The 20694-nt window shown below is 41.7% G+C and overlaps 1 protein-coding gene across 8 annotated transcripts in view; it reads right to left on the bottom strand.

Annotated features, from left to right (window-relative positions):
- Positions 1-20694, bottom strand: part of SPECC1 (sperm antigen with calponin homology and coiled-coil domains 1) — a 276466-nt gene that overhangs the window by 134192 nt on the left and 121580 nt on the right. The window contains exon 1 of one of the 8 annotated variants that reach the window (XM_019641541.1): positions 11471-11646. The exons of the other annotated variants lie outside the window; for them this stretch is intronic. Coding sequence (XP_019497086.1) covers positions 11471-11510 — 40 coding nt within the window. The 5' untranslated portion in view covers positions 11511-11646. Of the gene's footprint in view, positions 1-11470; positions 11647-20694 lie in introns of those variants that run through there. 8 annotated transcript variants of the gene reach the window in all.

The following is a 20694-nucleotide window of genomic DNA, read 5'->3' on the forward strand; positions in this document are numbered from 1 at the left end:
ATATATGGTCATGGGACGTGGAGTATAGTGTGGGAGTGGAGTCAAGGGAATTGTAATAGACATGTATGATATGGGGGGAAGTGAGGCAGCGGATTGGGGGAGGGGGGTTGTCACTTCGAGGGGTAAAAAGTATAACTATTGCACTGTGTTGTACAACTGAAACTAATTTTTAAAATGTATATTTCACAATAATAAATAAATAAATAAATAAATAAATAAACTATTGTTTCTGATTATTACTAACACAAAGAAAGTGATTGTTATATATACATCTATATATACACATACATACATATTATTCATATTCATATACATATGAATATATACAGAGGGTTCCAAAAATGCATACACATTTAAGTAAGGAAAAAACTGTATTAATTATAATACTCAATATATACTGATAACAAAAGATAAATACAAGTCACGTTTTCTTCTGCAATTACTAGAGGTGCTCATAGTGGTTCCCATCTGCGTCCAGACACTTCTGATTATGGCAAACTACTGCTTGAGCATAGAGAACATCTCTTAAAATGTGTATACATTTCCTTGGCACCCCTGGTATATGCATTTCCAAGCTGGATACCTTACTGAATTCTCCTTAACTTCTAACAGCTTTTCAGTTGATCATCTTGGCTATTCTTGGCTAAGAGAATTGCAGTACCTACAAATAATGTTAATTTTGTCTCCTTTTTAATAAACTTTTCTTTTTTAATCTTACTGTTTTGGCTAGTCTATCTGAAAACAATGTCCGGTATGGGTACCACTGTTTTTTTCCTGACCTTTATAGGAATGTTTTCAGTTTCCTGTTAAGCATGGTGTGTGTGGCTTCAGACCATTTTATTTATTATCTTAAGAAAGGATCCATTCATTCCTTCTAAATGTGTTCATGGTAGATGTTAAATTTTATTAAACACATTATTGACATAGAGTATGATGAAGTTTTTTTCTCTTTAACTTTACTGATGTCTAACACATTTTAAATTAATTATATAATATTATTTTATTCTTAGAATGAACTAGTTTTACCAGTGGTTTCATATTTTAAAATATATGGTTGGATTAAATTTGGCTTATGTTGGGCTGGCCGAGTGGCGCGATGGTTAAGAACTGGCTTGGAACGCCAGAGGGCCCCGGTTCAGATCCCACATATGAGGGCCAGTGACACTGCCCTCTACAGCTAAGATGCTGAACATCAGCTCAACCTGGAGCTGGGCTGCCGTGAGTCGCTGGCAAGGGCATAGGCTGTAGTCCCTGTGGCAGTGGGTTGCCATGGACCACAGCAGCCAGCGTGAGTGGCCAGCAGCTGCAGTGAGCGGCTGTCCAGAAACCGGCGACTGATCTGTCTCGCCCGGGGAAGAGCGCAATGATGGTGCCAACTTGGGCCAGTGAAGCAACATCCTCCACATCTAGACTGAAGAACAAAAAACGACAGCAACTTGTCTGTTCCCCTTCCCCCAATTACCCAGCACTGTTCCCATCCCCCCAATTCTCAAATAAAAATAAAATAAAATTTTAAATTAAAAAAAAATCATGAGCTTTAAAAAAAAAATTTGGCTTATGTTTCAATTAGGACTTGTATAGCTATACTACTGAAAATGAACTCTCACTTTCTTAGTTCTATCTTCGAAAGGCTTTGTTATTGGAGGAAGCATTAATAGTATTAGTACTACTTTTGTTAAAATAAATTGGAATGCTTTCCATCTTTTGTGTACTTCACAATGTTTTTCAAGTTTCTACTATCACCTTGACAACTATGGCTATATTTGCACTTACCTGTCTACATATATTTAATTTTTTCTGCATAAGCTCAATATTGAGTTACTTTTTTTAAAAATCTAACCTCCTCCTAGGCAACAGACACAGATTCGGTGTACTGGTTACAATTTTTCTAATACGTTTAAAATTAAAATAACAAATATTCATCTGTATATACATTAAAGCATTACCTGTACCCTCTGTAATATAGTACTCTTTGGGAAAGAATGTCTTAGATGACTTTAAATGGCACAGAAATTATATTTTTCTTATATTTGAAAAACTTTACCTATAAAACCATCTGGATGCAGAATTATTTTTGGAGCTTTTTTGTCACTTTGTGATGTGCTCCAAGATTATTTTTCTGTCCAAGTGTTTCATTTCTTCCTGAATTGATTTTCATAGTTTTGTTTTCCTAGGAAATTTCAATTTCATTAAAATTTTCTATTTTTTTTTAAACCTTCACAACTCTGATTATATACATTCTTACATTGCTAATTTGAGGTATTTTTGTTACCTTTTTTTTTTCCTTTGCCCATGGATTTTTTTTTTTTTTTTAGTCTCAATGTGGCCTCTTCTTTATATCCTTACTTACATGGGTTCTGTTCAGCTATCTTCAGATGATTCTTCAGGTTGATTGTTCTATAATGTTTTTGTAATTTTGGTGTGATCCTGGGAGGCAGTAGGCATAGCATTTACCTAATCTGCCCTCCTTTTTAAGGAAGAGTTCAGTTCATCACGTTCTACACTGCATTTCAGCAATGGAACCTTTTCTCTTTTCTTTTTTTTTTTAAAGATTTTATTGGGGAATTGGGGGAGGGGAACAGAGAAGTTGCTGTCGTTTTGTTCTTCAGTCTAGTTGTGGAGGATGTTGCTTCACTGGCCCATGTTAGTATTATCATTGCACTCTTCCAAGGTGAGGCAGATCGGTCACCGGCCTCTGGACGGTCACTCACGGCAGCTCTTGGTAGCTCATGCTGGCTGCCAGCCACACATGGTAGCTTGTGGCAGCCCACTGCAGCAGGGGCTGCAGCCTATGCGATCACTGGCAACTCCAGGCAGCCCAGCTCCAGGTCGAGCTGTTGTTCACCATCTTAGCTGCAAAGGGCAGTGTCACTGGCCCTCATGTGGGATCTGAACCAGGGCCCTGCTGCTCAGAACTGGTGTCCCAAGCCAGCTCTTAACCAACGCGCCACTCGGCCGGCCCTGGAACCTTTTTTCTTAATTGGTGTAACTGTAGCTTTATCTACTTCACATTTTAACAAAGAACCTACTATAAGATTTTTTTAATTCTAGTTTTTTTTTCTTTTTTGTTCATTAATTCAACAACTATTTGCTCATGTCAACCATAGGTCGGGTAACAGGCTAGGTGCTGAAGGTAAGAGAAGACTGAAACAGGCACAGTCACAACTCTCTTCTCATTAATCTGCCCTTTTAAAAAACTCCCAACTGGGGCCAGCCGAGTGGCTCAGTTGGTTAAGAGCTCGTTCAAGAGTGTGAATGCTGAGCAACAGCGTCGCCAGTTCGATTCCCAGCCTGAGCTGAGCTGCCACAGAGATGCCAACAGGTGGCAGGATGGCTCAGCTAAAAAAATAAATAAAATAAAAATAAAAAACTCCCACCTGTCTTCCCAGATTTTTTTTTATTGTTTATCTTCCAATTTTCTGTGCATAGTAATTACTCCATTTATTTTCATTCTTTTTTGGTAACAAAAGCTTTCAGAGGAATGAATTTGCTTATTATTTGTAATTCTATGAAGGTACTTCAGAATTATTTTTCTAATTATTTATCTACAATTATAGTTTTCAGTTCCTATTTGGGTCAAAATTTCCAAATGGATTCAGTTTTTAAAATTTTAACTTTTATTACCTACAATTTTATTGCATTATAATCAAAAAGTGACCAGTAAAATTTCCCTTAAGAGATTTTAATGAGGTTTTCTTTCTGTCTAGAACAGATCAATGTTTTAACCATTCCATGAACAATTAGAAAAATTATTTGTATTAGACATGTTGTTGAATTTTCTCATTTACGTATGAGTTTTTCCATGCCTTTTTTTTTTTTTAAGATTTTTTGATTGGGGAATTGGGGAAGGGGAAAGCCAAGTTGTTGTCCTTTAGTCTTAGTTGTGGAGGACGCAGCTAGCTCAGCTCCAAGTCCAGTCGCCATCTGGACACCCATCAGCAGCTCGCGGCCACTCAGCTCAAGGCGCCATGTTCAAGCTTAGTTGTGGGGGCACAGCCCACCATCCCATGCTGATGGAAACCTTGTTGTTAGGAGCACGTGCTATCATCAGCTGAGCCATCCTGCCACCTATTGGCAGCTCAGCGGCAGCTCAGCTTGGGCGCAGCTCACTGGCCCATGTGGGAATTGAACCAGCGACCCTGTTGTTGCTCAGAGCTCGCGCTCTTAACCAACTGAGCCACTCGGCCGGCCCCTTTCCATGCATTTCTAATAGCAAAGTTTGCTTTAGTCACTTCCAGTGTTTTGCTAGTCAGTGTATGGGATTTTATAACTACTACCTTTTCTTCTTGAATTGTACTTTTATCAACATAGAAGGTCCTGTCTGATATAAAGTGCTTTGTGGTATTTGTGTGTGTGTGTGTGTGTGTGTGTGTGTGTACACGTGCACAAGCGTCCATGTGTGTCTTTAACTGATACCACTGTTTCAGTAGAATGACCGTGTAAGTCAGACAAAGCCATGAGAGAGAGCCACAATTAAATCACATTTCATTTTACTATCAAGATACCATATAATATTGTGTTAGCTATATTTTAATAAAAATCTTTAAGAAAAGAATCACTATGCTTATGAGAATCACTATGAAATTTGTAAGACAAACTGGACACGTCAGTCAGACTAACTAGAATCTAAATATTTTTAACTAAAAAACAATTTAAAATGCTTAAAACTTATTAACTAAGTTTGCAAATGAGATTGAACATTAATAAAAGATCTCCTTAATTAATAATTAAATTTTACTGGACTTATACATAAAATAACAAGATACTGAACTTGAAAGCCTAAAGACCTAGTTTTTTATTATTCACAACTTTTTAAAATCAAAGTATCACCTGAATACCTATACTTTTCTGCAGCATATATATTTTGTTTTCTGTCTTATTTTAGAGGAGGGGGCTCTTTTTTAATAGAAAGATTAACTCATTCACATTTATTACAGTAACAGATATATCTGATATCACTTTTTATCTTTTTATTTATCATAGATCATATATGTATATATAAATCTGAAAAGGGCGTATTTTCCAAAGTATGTCTCTCAGAACACTAATTCCACTCTGAAATTCTCCTATAGAACAAAATACAACTGAGAAAAATGCACACTATATTCTCCTCTTAGTGAATACTGTAAAAATTCTATGAATTCTTGAAATCTAAAACTAACAGGCAATGAAAGCCACTAACTCATCTGCTCAAGCCATCCAGCCAACTCTATATCCCTCCCTACTAACTTAACCCCAAACTGCTATAAATAAGAAAAAACAGAGAACAAATATTCTGGAAAAAGAAAATTTAGTTGATGAAAATTTAAAAGTCAATAGGAAAACTGGAAGAAAAAGGTGAATATAGAGATGATAAAATATGTAAAAGTTTGGCAACATGGACAATCAATGGAAATACTCTAGCTAAAGCAAAGGGAATGCAAAAATGGAAAAAGGATCCAAGAAGTAGTGAGCTAACCTAAGAGTGAGACAGGACCAGAAGGCAACCAAGTCCAAACTAAAACATGAAGTTGGAAGGAAGGCTAGGAATAGTAACAACTACAGCTTACCGGGTACTTTCTATGTGAGTCTATCAGAATTCTTCACCTCTTTTTTTTTTTTTTTATAAGATTTTACTGGGGAATTCGGAGGAGGGTAACAGCGTTGGGGAATCGGGGAAGGGGAACAGACAGGTAGACAAATAGCTGTTTTGTTCTTCAGTCTAGTTGTGGAGGACGTTGCTTCAATGGCCCATGTTGGTATGATCATTGTGCTCTTCCCGGGTGAGGCAATCGGTTGCCGGTTGTTTGTCGGCCGCTCACAGTGGCTCCCGGTAGCTCAAACCAGCTACCAGCCGCTCACGCTGGCTGCCAGCCACTCACGTAGCTCACGGCAGCCCACTGCAGCCCTGCTGCAGCCTACACCATTGCCGGCGACTCACAGCAGCCCAGCTCTAGGTCAAGCTGTTGTTCATCATCTTAGCTGTAGAGGGCGAGTGTCACTGGCACTCAATGTGGGATCCAAACCGCAGCCCTGCTGCTCAGAGCTGGTGTCCCAAGCCAGCTCTTAACCAGCTGAACCACTCGGCTGGCCCGCTTCACCTCTTTTAACCAATTAATCACTAAAACCCTATGAGGTATGTTATATTACCATCCCGTTTTCAAGATGAAGAAACTGAGGCTCAAAGCACTTGCCTGAAGTCTCAGAGCTACAAACTGACAAAACTAGGGTTATGAACAGGCAGTCTGGCTGCAAAGCCCAAACTCTTAACCACCATACTTTCTGTCTTCAAGAAGAAAATGAATTCTCTGTAACAATCTGTAAAATCAAGATGCTGGAAATAGGATAAAAGCATGTTAAGATAATCTGAAAAATAAAGTTATAATACTTGTACCAACTCCTTTCCAATCTCCTTACTCCTTCTGTTTTCTTTTAAAGTAATATTTTCTGTCACAGATCACAAGTTAAGCAATATAAGATTACATTTCCTCCTCTGTAAACCTAAATGCACTACCGGATTCTCCAGTAAATAATACTTATGGAATCCTAATATTTAAATGCTGATTGGTTTTCAATTTTTAGACTCAATCTGTAAATAATGCACAGAATAGTTAATAATACTAATTACAGAGCAAAATGTTCTAAACCATGTGAAAGGTTGAGACACGGACCAGGAATAAGGTATGGAGGATGCTGAGGACAAGGCAAAAGAAATACAGAGATATCATATCCTCATTTATCTAGACAAGGACACTGTTAGTCAAGAAATAGATTTCCTTAGGTTTTTTAAATAAAAATTTCATATAGCATACTTGAGGGCCAGCCGAGTGGCGCGTTGGTTAAGAGCTCGCTTGGGACGCTAGCTCTGTGAAGCAGGGCCCCAATTTGGATCCCACATGAGGGCCAGTGACACTGCCCTCTACAGCTAAGATGGTGAACAACAGCTTGACCTGGAGCTGGGCTGCTGAGAGTTGCCAGTGAAGGCGTAGGCTGCAGCCCCTGCTGCAGTGGGCTGCCATAAGCTACCGTGTGTGGCCGACAGCCAGCATGAGCGACCAGCAGCCAGTGTGAGCTGCCAAGAGCCGCTGTGAGTGGCCATCCAGAGGCCGGCGACCGACTGCCTCAGCCAGGAAGAGCGCAATGATCACAATACCAACATGGGCCAGTGAAGCAACACAACTAGACTGAAGAACCAAAGAACAGCAACTTGTCTGCTCCCCTTCCCTGATTCCCCAACACTGTTCCCCTCTCCCAATTCCCCAATAAAATCTAAAAAAAAAAAAAAGAACTTGAAAAAATTTTACAGTGAACTGTATGTATATCTATCACCTGTATTCCACCATTAACAGTTTACTATACTAACAAGAAATTTAGAAAATTTAAGTATGACTTGCAGAAATGGGTAAGGAGAAGAATATAGTAGTAAACATTCCTCAACCTTTAGTAGTACTAAATTCCTCAACCTTTAGTAGTACTTAATTCCTCAACCTTTAGAGTAAAGGTTAGTAGATAGCCTTGAAAGCTAATAAATCAAGGAATAGTGTAGGTAGAGCATATAATGTAGAATTACAGAGATAACCATTTCTTTGAAATGCATAAAAATAAAATGGAATGATGGATGCAGAGAAGAACAAATAGATGGATAGATATATGAACAAAGCAAATGTAGCAAAATGTTAATTATAGAATCTAGGTAGTGGGTATATGGCTGTTTACTAGACATGTCTTTCAATTTTTTCTGATTAAAATTTTTGTAATAAAATGTTGACATAGATGTGGTTGAGTGTAGTCCTCAAGTCTGGAAGGAGCCTGCTAGTATTCACCAGCAGCCATGCTGTCCTCTGCGTGGCACTCGCAGAGGCATTTTTTAACCCCTTAGCATCCAGGTGGGGCTACAATCACTGGGTCTGGCCAGTGGCATGTGAGTGGAAACTATGTGCACAACTTCCAGGCCAGGCCCCTAACACCTCCCGCAGGACCCCCTCCACATGCTTGCTCTGTCCTCCTGACTGCTGGCAGATCCAGCACAACGTGGGAGCCAGGCATTGAAAATGAACATTCACTAGCCTGAGTCTCTAGCCGGTAACTCCCCAGGCTGACCCCAACTCACACTAGACTATGATGTGAGCGAGAAATCAACTTTTAATGGCTATTTTGGGATTCCTCTTTAACCCAAATGACCATTAACTATAACTAATACAGAGTAGGACCTCAGGGGGTACGGGAAGAAGCTTTTACTTTTGTTCCATATCATTTAAATTCATTGTTTAAACACATACTTGCAAATTTAAAGCAAATAGTAAGCAGCTAGCAGTGACAGTGGGGAAATCCTTCTTAGCTCACTTTCTACCAAGGCCTCCTTTAGTCTATGGGGCACCTTTGTGTGAATATAAAAAGGCAAAATTGCAAAATGGGACCCCTTCCTCTGGACTGAAACAGCCACAACTGGGCCCACTCATCCCTTTTTCCAGATGCCTTTGAACAGTGCACAACCTACACACTACATCCAGCAGCCCTCTCTGACAATGCAAGCACTGACAACCCAGTTGAAAATTGAAGGACTGTTAACTGGGACCTTCTAAGAAGAGCTGTGGTTATCAACATGTTGATTCGAGCTGCCCTCACGCACGCAAATTTTCACGTCTTTTAACCCATTTCTCTTGTCCATTCTGCAATCCCACAATAAATCACAAAAGAGCAATCTTGCTGCAACCACAGTCAATTCCAGGGCTAGAAAAGAAGCGGCACTTGAGAACCTGCCTTCTGCCTGAGGTGTGCCCCAGAGAGGATGAGGAGCTTCCACCTGGAAGAGACAGGACAATCCCAGCTCTTTTAAGCAATGCTGGGAGGAGGAAGACTGAAGTGGGGATTTTACATCATTTACCCTTTAAATAGGCCACTCCCACCCCTGCCCAAGCAACTGAGGTCCTGTGGAAGCCAGCCATGAGGTGTGCAACTTGGATCTCTAGCTAAGAAAGAATGTGGCATTTAGATGCAAGGACTGCAGTTAGTGGACACATCCATGCCACCAGGATCCGAGGACTCAACTTGGCTTTTGAGCTGAAGGCACATTCTTTCTAGGCATCCTCCAGCAGTGACAGCCACGGCAAGAGGACCAGGAATTGGCCATCTTTTCCCGACTTGGGATTCCTTTAATAGGTAGTCTGCTCTGGGGCTCCCCAATCAGTTGGCCAAGACTTCATCAGACCTGCCTAGTTACCTGAGGCTCTCCCTGCCCAAACCTTCTCCTCCCCCTTTTCCTTTCTTAAGTGTTTGATCTGCATCACAGTCTAAAGCTTCCCTGGCCCAATTCTGCTTCTCCTCCTTTTGTCTTTCTTAGGTGTTACTCTCTAATAAACCTGTTCATTCCTAATTCTGTTAAAGGGTCTGTGTCTCAAAGGACAAAACTGATACAATACAGGAACTGTGTAAAAATCAGACTTGGGTACTGCTCTCACCTCGTCCAGCCTCCCTCTATTTCCCCCGCCCCCTTAACTCTACCACTAATCTTTAGGCCCCTTGTTCTGATGACCCATTGAAGCATTTGTTCTGATTCTAGTCCAATGCACAACTGCCAGTGGGAAGCCTCTGCCTAATCCCAGTCCCCATCATAAAGCAGATTGAAGATACATTAATCTTTAAGAAAACTCTAATTTCCAGGGTCTCATTGATGCATTCTATAGCATTTCATCACAGCATTAAGAGAGCACTTAAAATTATGCTTATACTTTCAGCCAACTATAGTCCAGCATTTGAAGTCTTTCCTAAGATTTTCTAATTGGGTATTTTATTTGCAGCAAATCAGACTAAGTTCCCATTTTGAAATCATATGTACTCTTTGGAAAACGCAATAAAATAAGTCACTAGCATAAAAGTGTCCTTTTCATCTCCTATCCATTAGAGTGCTTTAAAAAGCAAGGTCACTTAGAAATTGGAACACAAGCACCCAAGTAAAGCTCTTAAAAGCTCTAATAAGTGGGACAGTCTCTTCACAATTTTGACACAAAGGAAATAATACACAGGGGTTTTAACAATACCTGGACAGTTGTGTACTAATGAGAGGTGTTTTTAAAATATTACATATCCTTTACCTAACAGTTTATCACAGGGCTGTGTATGACAAAGACATTATTTTGCAAATATTGGTAATTCTGCCCAAAAAAGTTTGGATAAGTGCTGTGTAATTTATAGAGTAACCCCTATATAATCTTTGCAGTAACCCCATCTCTAAAACTTTTCTTCACTGTATTCCCGTGTGGCAGTCACAGTTTCTGATCCTGGTTGTTGTACCAGTCCAATGTACCACAATTGCCAGGGTGGCACCCACCTCAGCCCAGCCCCAAGGATATGGCCTAAGCTTGACTGGCCTCCTTGCCAACACAGGCAGCTGAGGCAGGCAGGTGAGTGAAGAGCTGAGGCTAAGAAGACCAAGGTCTTAATTACAAAACTGCTCCCAATTCAAGGCATAAGTCACTTGGACAAGTCGCTCCACCTCTCAAAACCTCAATTTCCTCATTCAAGTTCAAATTTAAAAGTTACCCCCCTTGAAACTTTTTAAAGATCTGGCTCTGTCACAGAAATACATACTAATCACCTGCCACCCAGGACTCCAACATCTCTCCCCAATCAGCCAAGATGCAATTTCTGAGGCTAAATTAAATCCCATTTGCTTCATGTGACAGTATAAAAATGTCCTGTTTTGTTTTTAAATGCAAGTCCGTGGTTATCTGCATCTAAATCTGTGACAGAGGCCAGAAAGATCCACCAGAAGATGAAAACTAGAGCCCAGCTGACTCTCCAACAAGCTCGCTTAATTTCTTAAATAAAAATTGCATAAACTGGAAAAGTTTTCGGTGCCCCAGAATAAGCACAGGCTATTTTGCGTAAGAAACAGTCACAATCAAGCCCTTGGTCTGACCATGAGCAACAGATCTGCTGACAGGTTACCACCTTCCACGGGACTCCAGAAAGTGTGTGATATGCAAATGATGCACTGCAAAATGGACAATGAACCAGAAAAAATGACTGCTAAGTCAAACTTTTCGTTGCAAATGCCTAGAAAGTCTGTAAGAATTGCCTACACACGGTATAGGCGGCTGACAAGAGGGGCAAGTGGGATTCCACCAGGAAATCTGTACACAAGACACCCACCGCGCCCCTGGACCCCTCTCCACCGGCCAGGCCTGTGTGTTCCCCGCCACGGAACCAAGCTCCTTCCCGCCCCACTTGCTGTGTCCGGGCGGACCCAGGGTTTCCAGGTATGTGATTACAGTGAGTGGCATTTCCTTGTCGCGGAGCAGGCACAGGTAATTTCACAACCTCTAGAGCGCATTCCAAAGGCAAGAATCACATCCCAGGAACTTCACCTTTCCACTACCTCCCTCGGCGCCCGCCGGCAGAGAGGCTGCCGCTAGCCCGGGTGGAGGGTGGGGGAAGGGCGCCCGGCCGCGGAGGGGTCGCGCGCGGTGCGACCCCCACCAACCGCACAGACCTGGTTCGGGATCCTCAGGCCGCCCCGAGTGGTTGCCCATGCTCAGCCTACTCGGGCAGCGGCCGGCTGGCCGGCTTCGAACACGGTGTCCACCCTGCGGCAGCTGGCGCCGGCTCCTGCTGGCAAGGCAGCTGCGTCTGGCGGTCCGCTCCAGTCAAAGAAAGGGCCGGGCGCCTTCCAATACCCGGCGGCCGCCCGCCGAGCGGCTCTTCGCCCGCGCGCCAGGGCCCCGCCCCTTATCTGCATATCTCCCGCCCACTTCGAGCCACATCGCTCGCAAAGCGCTGCCTGCCTACCTAATCTACATACTACCCGCCCACTCTATCTGCATGTCGCTCTTGAGCTTCCAAAGGGTGGGGGTTTGGGGGGTGGGGAGGAGGGGGGCGTAGGGACGCACAGCAAACCGACTTCAGGCCTCTAGGGGCAGACGCTGAGAACTGCAGCTGGACCAGGTAGGTTAGAAAAACCCCACTGCGGGGAGGCAGAAGCCAAGTGCCACCAGAAAGGCAAAATCCTGCGCCCAAAAAATTAGATCTTCTTATCAGGGCAAGAAAAACCTAGGGTTGGCATGGGTCAGGCGCCAATAAGGGCTTTTTGGTGTACGTGAACGAATGGACGAATAAGCAACTCTTGAGGAGGTGAAGAAAAATAACGCTTTAACAAAGACTTGCCCATTAACCAAGATGACTACTACCCCTAATAAAAATGCATACCAATCCTAAGTGGTAATTGTTTTGCTGCTATCAGAAATTACTAACTTATGGAAATTACCCTGAACAACTTTCATAGTTAATTTTACAGTGAAAACACTTAGAACTAACTAAATCTCGCTGTGAAAAATACTTAGGACTAATAAAATCATGAGTGGAATGACTGGTTCTAGCTCCTCCATCACTTGAACACTATGGTCCATTCTCAGTTCTCATCTTACCTATCAACATCTTAGGTCACAATTGATCACTCAATTCCTTAAAACAGTTTATTCAGGGCCAGCAGAGTGGCTCGTTGGTTAAGAGTTGGCTTGGGAGTTCGAGTTCTGAGCAGCAGGGCCGCCGGTTCGGATCCCACATGAGGGCCAGTGATGCTGTGCCCTCTACAGTTAAGATGGTGAACAACAGCTCGACCTGGAGCTAAGCTGCCCTGAGTCGCCAGCAAGGGTGTAGGCTGTAGAGGGGCTGCACTGGGCTGCTGTAAGCTATCGTGAGTGGCTGGCAGCCAGTGTGAGCAGCCATGAGCTGCCGTGAGCCACCGTGAGTGGCTGTCCAATTGCCAGTGACCGATCTGCCTCAGCTGGGAAGAGCGCAATGATCACAATACCAACATGGGCCAGTGAAGCGACGTCCTCTACAACTAGACTGAAGAACAAAAAGACAGCAACTTGTCTGTTCCCCTTCCCCAATTCCCCAATGCTGTTCCCTCCCCAAACTCCCCAATAAAATCTTTAAAAGAAAAAAACCAGTTTATTCATTTGGCTTCTAGGACACCACAATCTCCTAGTTTTCTGTCCATATCTCTGGAGTTTCTTCTCAGTCCCCTTTATGGGTTTCTCCTCATCCCCTCAACCTCTAGACCAGCAGTTCTCAACCTTCCTAATGCCGCGACCCCTTAATACAGTTCCTCATGTTGTGGTGACCCCCAACCATAAAATTATTTTCGTTGCTACTCTATAACTGTAATTTTGCTACTGTTATGAATCGTAATGTAAATATCTTTTTGTTTTCCAATGGTCTTAGGCGACCTCTGTGAAAGGGTCGTTCAACCCCCAAAGGGGTCGCGACCCACAGGTTGAGAACCGCTGCTCTAGACTCTCGAGTATCCTAAAGCTCTATCCAGCGTGGTCATCTCTTCTTTGTCTAACTTGGCCATTACAACCAACTTATGGCTTTTAAATACCACTATATATCTTCAGTCCTGTCTTCTGAACTCCAGACTCATTTATCCAACTCCCTTCTTGACACCTCCACTTAGATATCTTAATAGGCATCTCTAATTTAACTGGAACAAAATCAAATTCTTGATTTTTCTTCCATAGATGTCTCATATAGAGTCTTCTCCATCTCCATAAACAATACGTCAGACTATAAATCATAAATGCCACCATATCTCAGCACTTCTCACCACTTCTACTGCTACCACCTTGTCTAAGCCATGGTCATCTCCTACCAGGATTACTACAACTGCCTCCTAACCAGTCTCCCCTCTTCTGCCCCTGCCTCTCTATAGTCTAATCTTCACATAACAGTGATGCTTCTAAAAATATCACACCTCCACTTACAATGCTCCAATGGCTTTCTGTATCGTTGGGAGGAAAAGCCAAAACCCTTACAAGGGCCTCCAAGGCCCTGAATAACCTCCCCCACCCTCCATCAGTGGATTCTCTTACACACACACACACACACACACACACACACTGCTTTTGCTACAGTGGCCTCCTTGCTGCTCCTCAAATAAGTCAAGCACGCTCTCACCCAAAGGCCTTTTCCCTTTTCATTTGCTGTTCCTTCTGCCTGGAAGGCTCCTACCCCGCATCCCTACCTTACATAGACCATATGGTTCATGCTCTCTCATTTCCCAGGTCTCTGATCAAATGCCATTCTACTAAGAGGGGCTTCTCTTGTCACACCACATTAAATAGTAAATGCACACACTTCGCTGCTTTGTTGACCTCCATGACACTTACTACCATTTAGTATACTGTATATTCACTTGTTTACTGGTTTGTTGTCTGTCCACAAGCTTCATGAGAGCTACAGGCCTCTTCTCAAGGACTCGTATGTCTGGCTTGGATTCCCACGGCAACTGAAGCTGCCTCCCCTGCTTGGCAACAATATCAATAATTGTCTTTATAGCTGTTATCACTGCTGAGAGATGTTTGCAAAGATAATCACCATCGATTGTTGAACACTGGTTGCTTCTGAGAGTTGGCGTTCTGGATCATACTTTAAATTTCTTTGTACTTTTATTCATTATATGAAGTTTTTAAGCTGTCAAACTTTAATCATTTTAATAAAAACAATGTCATTTTTCTTACCCAAAACTATTTATTACTAAACATAATAACGTGGCTTTATGTGAACTATACTGAGTCTAACAGGAGATAAGATTTTTCCATTCCTTACAGGGGCTTAGATTGCTTTATTCAACAAATAATACTCAGTATTTGTTTTGTACACGACCCTATTCAAGTTTTCCATATTCTAAAGGAGGGGGAAAACCTCAACTTTCTTCATAAGCCAAAGGCCAACTTGCTAAACAGAAACTACATTCACACAAAGAAAACCAAAAGAAACTTGAACATGGGGAGAAAAAGTAAAAGAGAGGGTAACAAAGTTTAGTAACTGAATCAGAAGAAAAGTTCCTCAGGCAAATAGTATGTATATATTGGTCTAAAAAACACTCCAATGCGGAAAAGGTGGCAGGAAAAGTCAGGAAGGATCTATAAAGACAGAAAGCAGATGAATGGTTGCCTGGAGCTGGGGGTGAAACAGGCATTGACTGGAAATGGAACAAGCGATCTTTATGGAGTGATGGAAATGTTCTAAAACTTAGCTGGGGTGGATAGTTGTAACTCAGGAAATTTGCTAAGAATCATTAGATTCAACATTTTAAATGGGTGAATTTTATGATACGTAAATTATACTTCAATAAAGCTGTTTGTTTTAAGTCAAGAGAGATAGATGAATGGATGAGGCTTCAAGACTCCATGTATTATTTCTGCTAAAAAGAGCCCCGTCGTCACTCTGAATCAATTAGCATGACTGAGGCCTGGGAGTGCTTGGCTGTAAAAGCCAGAAAGACACCGGCTTTGAAGAAGATGAAATAAAGGGGAAAAAGAAAGCCACCACCCATACTCAGGATGTATTGCTTACTCCATGTGTTGCCCGCAGGTCCAATAAACTGGGCTTCACTTAAAGCAACAGAGAATTTTTAAGGCAGGAAAGAGAAACAGTACAAGGCAGGATGTGATGAGTGTCTGAACAGATATACAAATGCAGAGCTACAGATGTTGAAAAGGGAAAAAGCACATCCATTGTGAGATCAAGACCGGCTTTATGAAGGAGGTGCGGCTTTGCGCTGGTCCTTTCCCAGTGTCCAGGGTGACAGGAGGGGGTAGGGGGCAGGGGGAGGGAGGTGCCTGGCATGGACATGCGCATCCTGGGACAAGCAGGCCCCAGCAGCAGAGCCTGTCTTTGTTCATCAGAGTGAACAAAGGCTGGATTGTGGGAAAGTTCTGAGTGTTCAAAGGACAAGCCATCCTGTGGCCTGGGGCTGGAGCTCAAGGCACAAACGGACTGAGATAAGGCTGCAGTGGGATCTCGCTGAATCAAGGCAGAGAGGTTTGTCCTTGGTTCCTTACCCAGTGAGGAGTGCGGGAGGTATGGGAGCAGACAAGGGGTCTGAGGAAAGCTGTAGTTTAGACAACTTAGTAATACAAAACCTACTCTTTTAGACGCCTTCCACCTACCATTTTACAGATAACCAATTCACCAAAATAACCAACACATTCCATTTTAACGAGACATACTGACTTAACATTCTGGGCAAGATGAATACCGCTGGCTGGTAGGCTCCTCTCCGGAACAACTGCGCACTTCTGCGCCCACCATTTGGGTTGTCTGAGGACTAAGAGTCATAAACAGTACAACCTGTTTATGCTGGTTGTACTAGTGACTTGATTTACATAACTTTATTATGTAAGCCAATGAAATACGAGCACAAAGAGAGACGCATTGTTTCTTCAAAAGGCTTGCTGAATGATTTGAAAAGACTCAATGAAAGTGAGTCCTTAAAAAATGCCTGAAGCAACTATAAAAGATTAGGGGAATATTTGTAAACATGTGAAAGGATTCTGCGTGCAGTCTTCTTCTGAGATGCCGAAGTTCTTGCTCCTGTTTAAAGAAACTAAAACTGGAAATCATTGAAGATGTATTACAAACATGGAAAGATGTTAAAGATCTCCAACCAACAGGTCTGCTCTAAGAAAATGCCTTGGTGCTATAACAAGATCGACGAATACACACTTGTAGGTTTTCAGTGAAAATAAAATGTTTAAAGTAGATATGCTACATTTTTTAGGATTCCCTGATTTAACTGACTGTCAATTAATTGACCCAAACTAATTCCAATTTCACAGGATAAAAGAGTATGAAATGAGCATTAATAGTACATCTCCAACCAGGAAGCCTCTGTGCTTTAGGTGAGAGATGCTATGCTGGGTGGGGTTAGGGGGAGCCACAGGAAATGAAAAGAAGTGGAAAAGATGGGCTGACAAAGACAATTACACGTTAAAGGAAAGGAAGCTAACAAAGGTGACAAAACAATTTATCTAAGTGACGGGAACTGACTCTGCCGCCATGCTAAATCCAGATGCCTAAAGGAAGCAGTTAAGCAACACTTGCAATGAGGGTGGTGAGTTTTATTTAGACAAATTCAATGAGAACACAATGTAAAATCCAGGAGAGCTGGGGCTTCCATTGTTTTAATTGCTGCATCTAGAAAGATGCTTGGAAAACAGCAGACACTCGAAATATTTGTTAAAAGAATGGATGGACACACACGCAGAACATCCATAGGTGTTTTCAGCAAACAGCTGGAGTGTTTCCAGAATACAGGGTGCAAGTTGGAGCCAAGATGCAGGTTTGGGAGCCACCAGGGACCTTGTCTATCTTGTTATCCTAGGGCCTGGAATAGTGTCTCCCACATGGAAGGAGACAAAAGAAGATCTGTAAGAAAAGGTCTTTGACCTTAATAGGCAACACCTTCAAGGTTGGGAAGGACTTTAATGAGAATCTAATTCCATCACACTACATCTCCACTAAGGACTTGCTCAGCATAGAATGAATGAACGCCTCTCTAACAATACAGGGAATTCTTTCTTTCCTGCTGTGACACACCCTCTGAACTTCTGTGGCTATTATTGTAGAATAGTTTTCCATATATTAAGTCAAACCTGGCCCCAATTTTACTGCTTGTAACCAAAAAGAAAAATTTGATTTTGACCAGAAAAGGAATTGGTTGACAAAGGGCAAGTGATGATAACTTTGGAAGAAAAAAACATGTTATATTAGGAAAGCAAAGAAAGAGTCTGGGCGAGATGCCCCAGAGTAAGACAGGTGGATATTTTTTTAATTGCCATAACTCCTAAGTAGGAGATTCTCTTAAGTAAGATGGTTTGAGAAGGAAATCATATTTTATAGAAGTATCTACATTTCAGGTTCGGCTCTTGAGTCCTCATCACATATGCCATTTCATTCCATCCTCACAGCTCCTGAGGTGGGTGTGATTAACCTCAACTTACAGATAAAGAAACATGCTCAGAGGGACTACACAGTTTTCCAAAGTCACACATGATGCTTTTCCACAGGGGAGATTCTGACCCCCAATGAATAATGGATACTGAAGACAACAGGGAGAGGTTCCCAAAGCAACCAGTGTGACTGTACAGGTTGTTCTCCACGTGCTCACGCAAACTTGAGGGCATGTATAAAGCCTGAAAAATAGGACACAGCCTTGGGTGAACATGAGATTGGCTGAAACCTATCAGAAAATGGTCTGGAAGGCTAACCCTGAAAAGGAACTGAGGTTTGTTGAAAACGTAAGGACAAAAGCCACCCAACCCAGAAATGCTCTGCCTGCATATACACCCCAAAATGGTCTATGCCCTATAAAGCATAGATCAAACCTTAGTAAGAGGAAACTGGAGTCCCAGAAAACCACCTAATGAGCTTAAATTTCCCAGCCCAGGGACATTACAACCCACAATGCTGAGATAACTGGGGAATGAGGCCATGAACTGCTATCAGTAACCACTGAGAAATGATGAAACAATTCCAGAGAGATGTAAACCAGAATGAGAAGGCTCTTTGATATAGAATGGTCTCCGAAATACACTGTTCATATAAAAAACACACATGCAGAATGGTGTGTCCTTTTATGTCACATGTGTGTACAAAAAGGGAGAAGACATACATTTGCTTCCATACACACTGGTATCTCTAGAAGGACACCAGATTGCCAGACAGTGCTGAACGGGGAAGGCTGCACAAAGGGTTAGGAGCAAAACTTTTCACCACACCCTGTACATCCTGAACCAGGTGAATTGTATTACCTATTCAAAAGATGAATAAAGTTAAACAAGTTTTACCCGATGAAAGACTAGAATTTGGTAGAACAGATTGTTAAAGAAGTGGTTTGTAAGCGCCAAAAAGGAGACACAGAGATCACCAGGAGCTAGTATGGATTAAACAGGAAAAATCACTGCAAATAAGCCAAATGGTTCTAGGTCCCTTTCCACTTGCTTTCATTTCAAAATCCACAGACTTGCCTACTCCCAATAGTAGGAGTGGTAGTAGTGGTAGTTAATTAAGGATGTGGCAGAAAGGAAAGAACAAAGCTGTCTGTGTGCTCCTAAGGGACTTTTCTTACTGTCTTGTTGTCTGCTACATTGACTGTATTTGAGTCTTGTTTTCCATTTCTCTGGCGTCAACCCCACACATAGTTCCTAATGTAACAGCCTGCGCATAGATTATCAAATATATGTTGATTTAATTTATTATAAATCTCTCGACTTAATGTTCCAAAACTAATTCCCACATCATAAAACCACCACAACTGGGCTCTCCTTTGGGAGTGATCAAATAAGAATAAATATCCCATCCAAAGAGCATTAAGAAAATCTGAGCAAGTTCAGTTGGAGGGACAGAAAGTATTAACAGTACATACTTCCACTCTCTCTGTACAGTAATTTGCTTAGGAAAAGTACTCTCCACAGTATTAAACTGATTTTTGACATGGACATCTACATGCAAACAAAGAGAATTCAATGGCAAGCTCAGTCATCCAAATATTCAGGCACAGAGAATACAACACTGAAAATCTACTGTGTGTTGGCAGCCAAGAAAAGCAGCATAAGAGAGCAGATCTGATCATGTTTTCCATTGAGGAACTTGAATGTTTCAGAAGGTCAAGGCCAAGTTCAAGGACTAGAACTTGAATACTCCATGAATTCAGTGGAAAGACCTCCAGTTTCCCTTCCATCCAACATGATGATTACATAGAACCAGAAAAACAGACTTTTCTTCTGGAACATAAAACTTGTTCTATGGTGGGTCACTACATTTCCTTCCCTTTTCTCCTCTTCCATAATGAAGCCTGGGGTACTGATATCAGGCCACATTGTTCTGACCGTGAACCAGCTCGAACTAAAGGAACAACACCCATGATCCTTCTCTTAGAAAAAAATAAATTAATGCATGCATTGAGAAAAAGAAGTTGACCCTATTAAAGGACTTCAGCCACAACATTCTGACAGGAAGGCAGTCACAGTGGAAAAGGTCTGTTCTCCTCCAGCTTCTGTATTACAGTCATATAGCGCCTGAGTTTTTACACAAACTGCTGCCGTATTTATTCACAGTACATCCTCTACATTTCAGTTAGTAGACACCAATTAGCTATTAACATAAACACCCATCACTGATAACATAATATCACCATCCCTGAAGTGTATTATTACTCTAACAGACAATCCAATCCTCTTTCCTGGCCCAGACATAACTTTAAGTACACTGAAACCTAACAGTGATGTTGTGTTTTTTATTAAATACTGTAGAGAGAGTTTAAATGTATGAATTGTTTTAAGAGTAATAAAGGGGAAAACATTAATGTATTGGGTGCTATTGGGGTGTTCAGCCATACTTTATTTGCTCTATATAGTAACTTCATTGATTATAATAATATTGAATCCCTTGCTCCCTTCGATTCCTAAAGTAGACTTTATTTTTTTTATGTTTCAGTCGCAGGAAGAATTGCGTGTTTCAACAGTAACTAGCTTCTTTTCATCTTGTCACCATGAATCTTTCCTCTGGTTTCTAAGACAATCAGCAGCAAACTAGCAGCCCACCCAGTGCACTTCACTTCTGTATGTGCTTTACATCTAGCTTTTGATTTTTCTATTTTCCCCCCATTTTCTCATTTATTTTATTTTTATATTCTTGCATTTGTCTGTAAGACTTCTCAAATTCTTTCATACAACAAGAAAGGGTATACATTTGAAAAATTAAAGATTACACTCTTCACTTTTCTTAACAAGTATTCAAAAAAAATGTTCTCTCAACCATCTATATTTTAAAAAAGGAAATCTAGGGCCGGCCAAGTGGTTCATTGGTTAGGAGTTGGTTTGGGACGCCAGCTCTGAGTATCAGGGCCCCGGTTTGGATCCCACATGA

This window comes from Hipposideros armiger, unplaced genomic scaffold (assembly GCF_001890085.2).
Source record: "Hipposideros armiger isolate ML-2016 unplaced genomic scaffold, ASM189008v1 scaffold_61, whole genome shotgun sequence".
Taxonomy (NCBI): domain Eukaryota; kingdom Metazoa; phylum Chordata; class Mammalia; order Chiroptera; family Hipposideridae; genus Hipposideros; species Hipposideros armiger.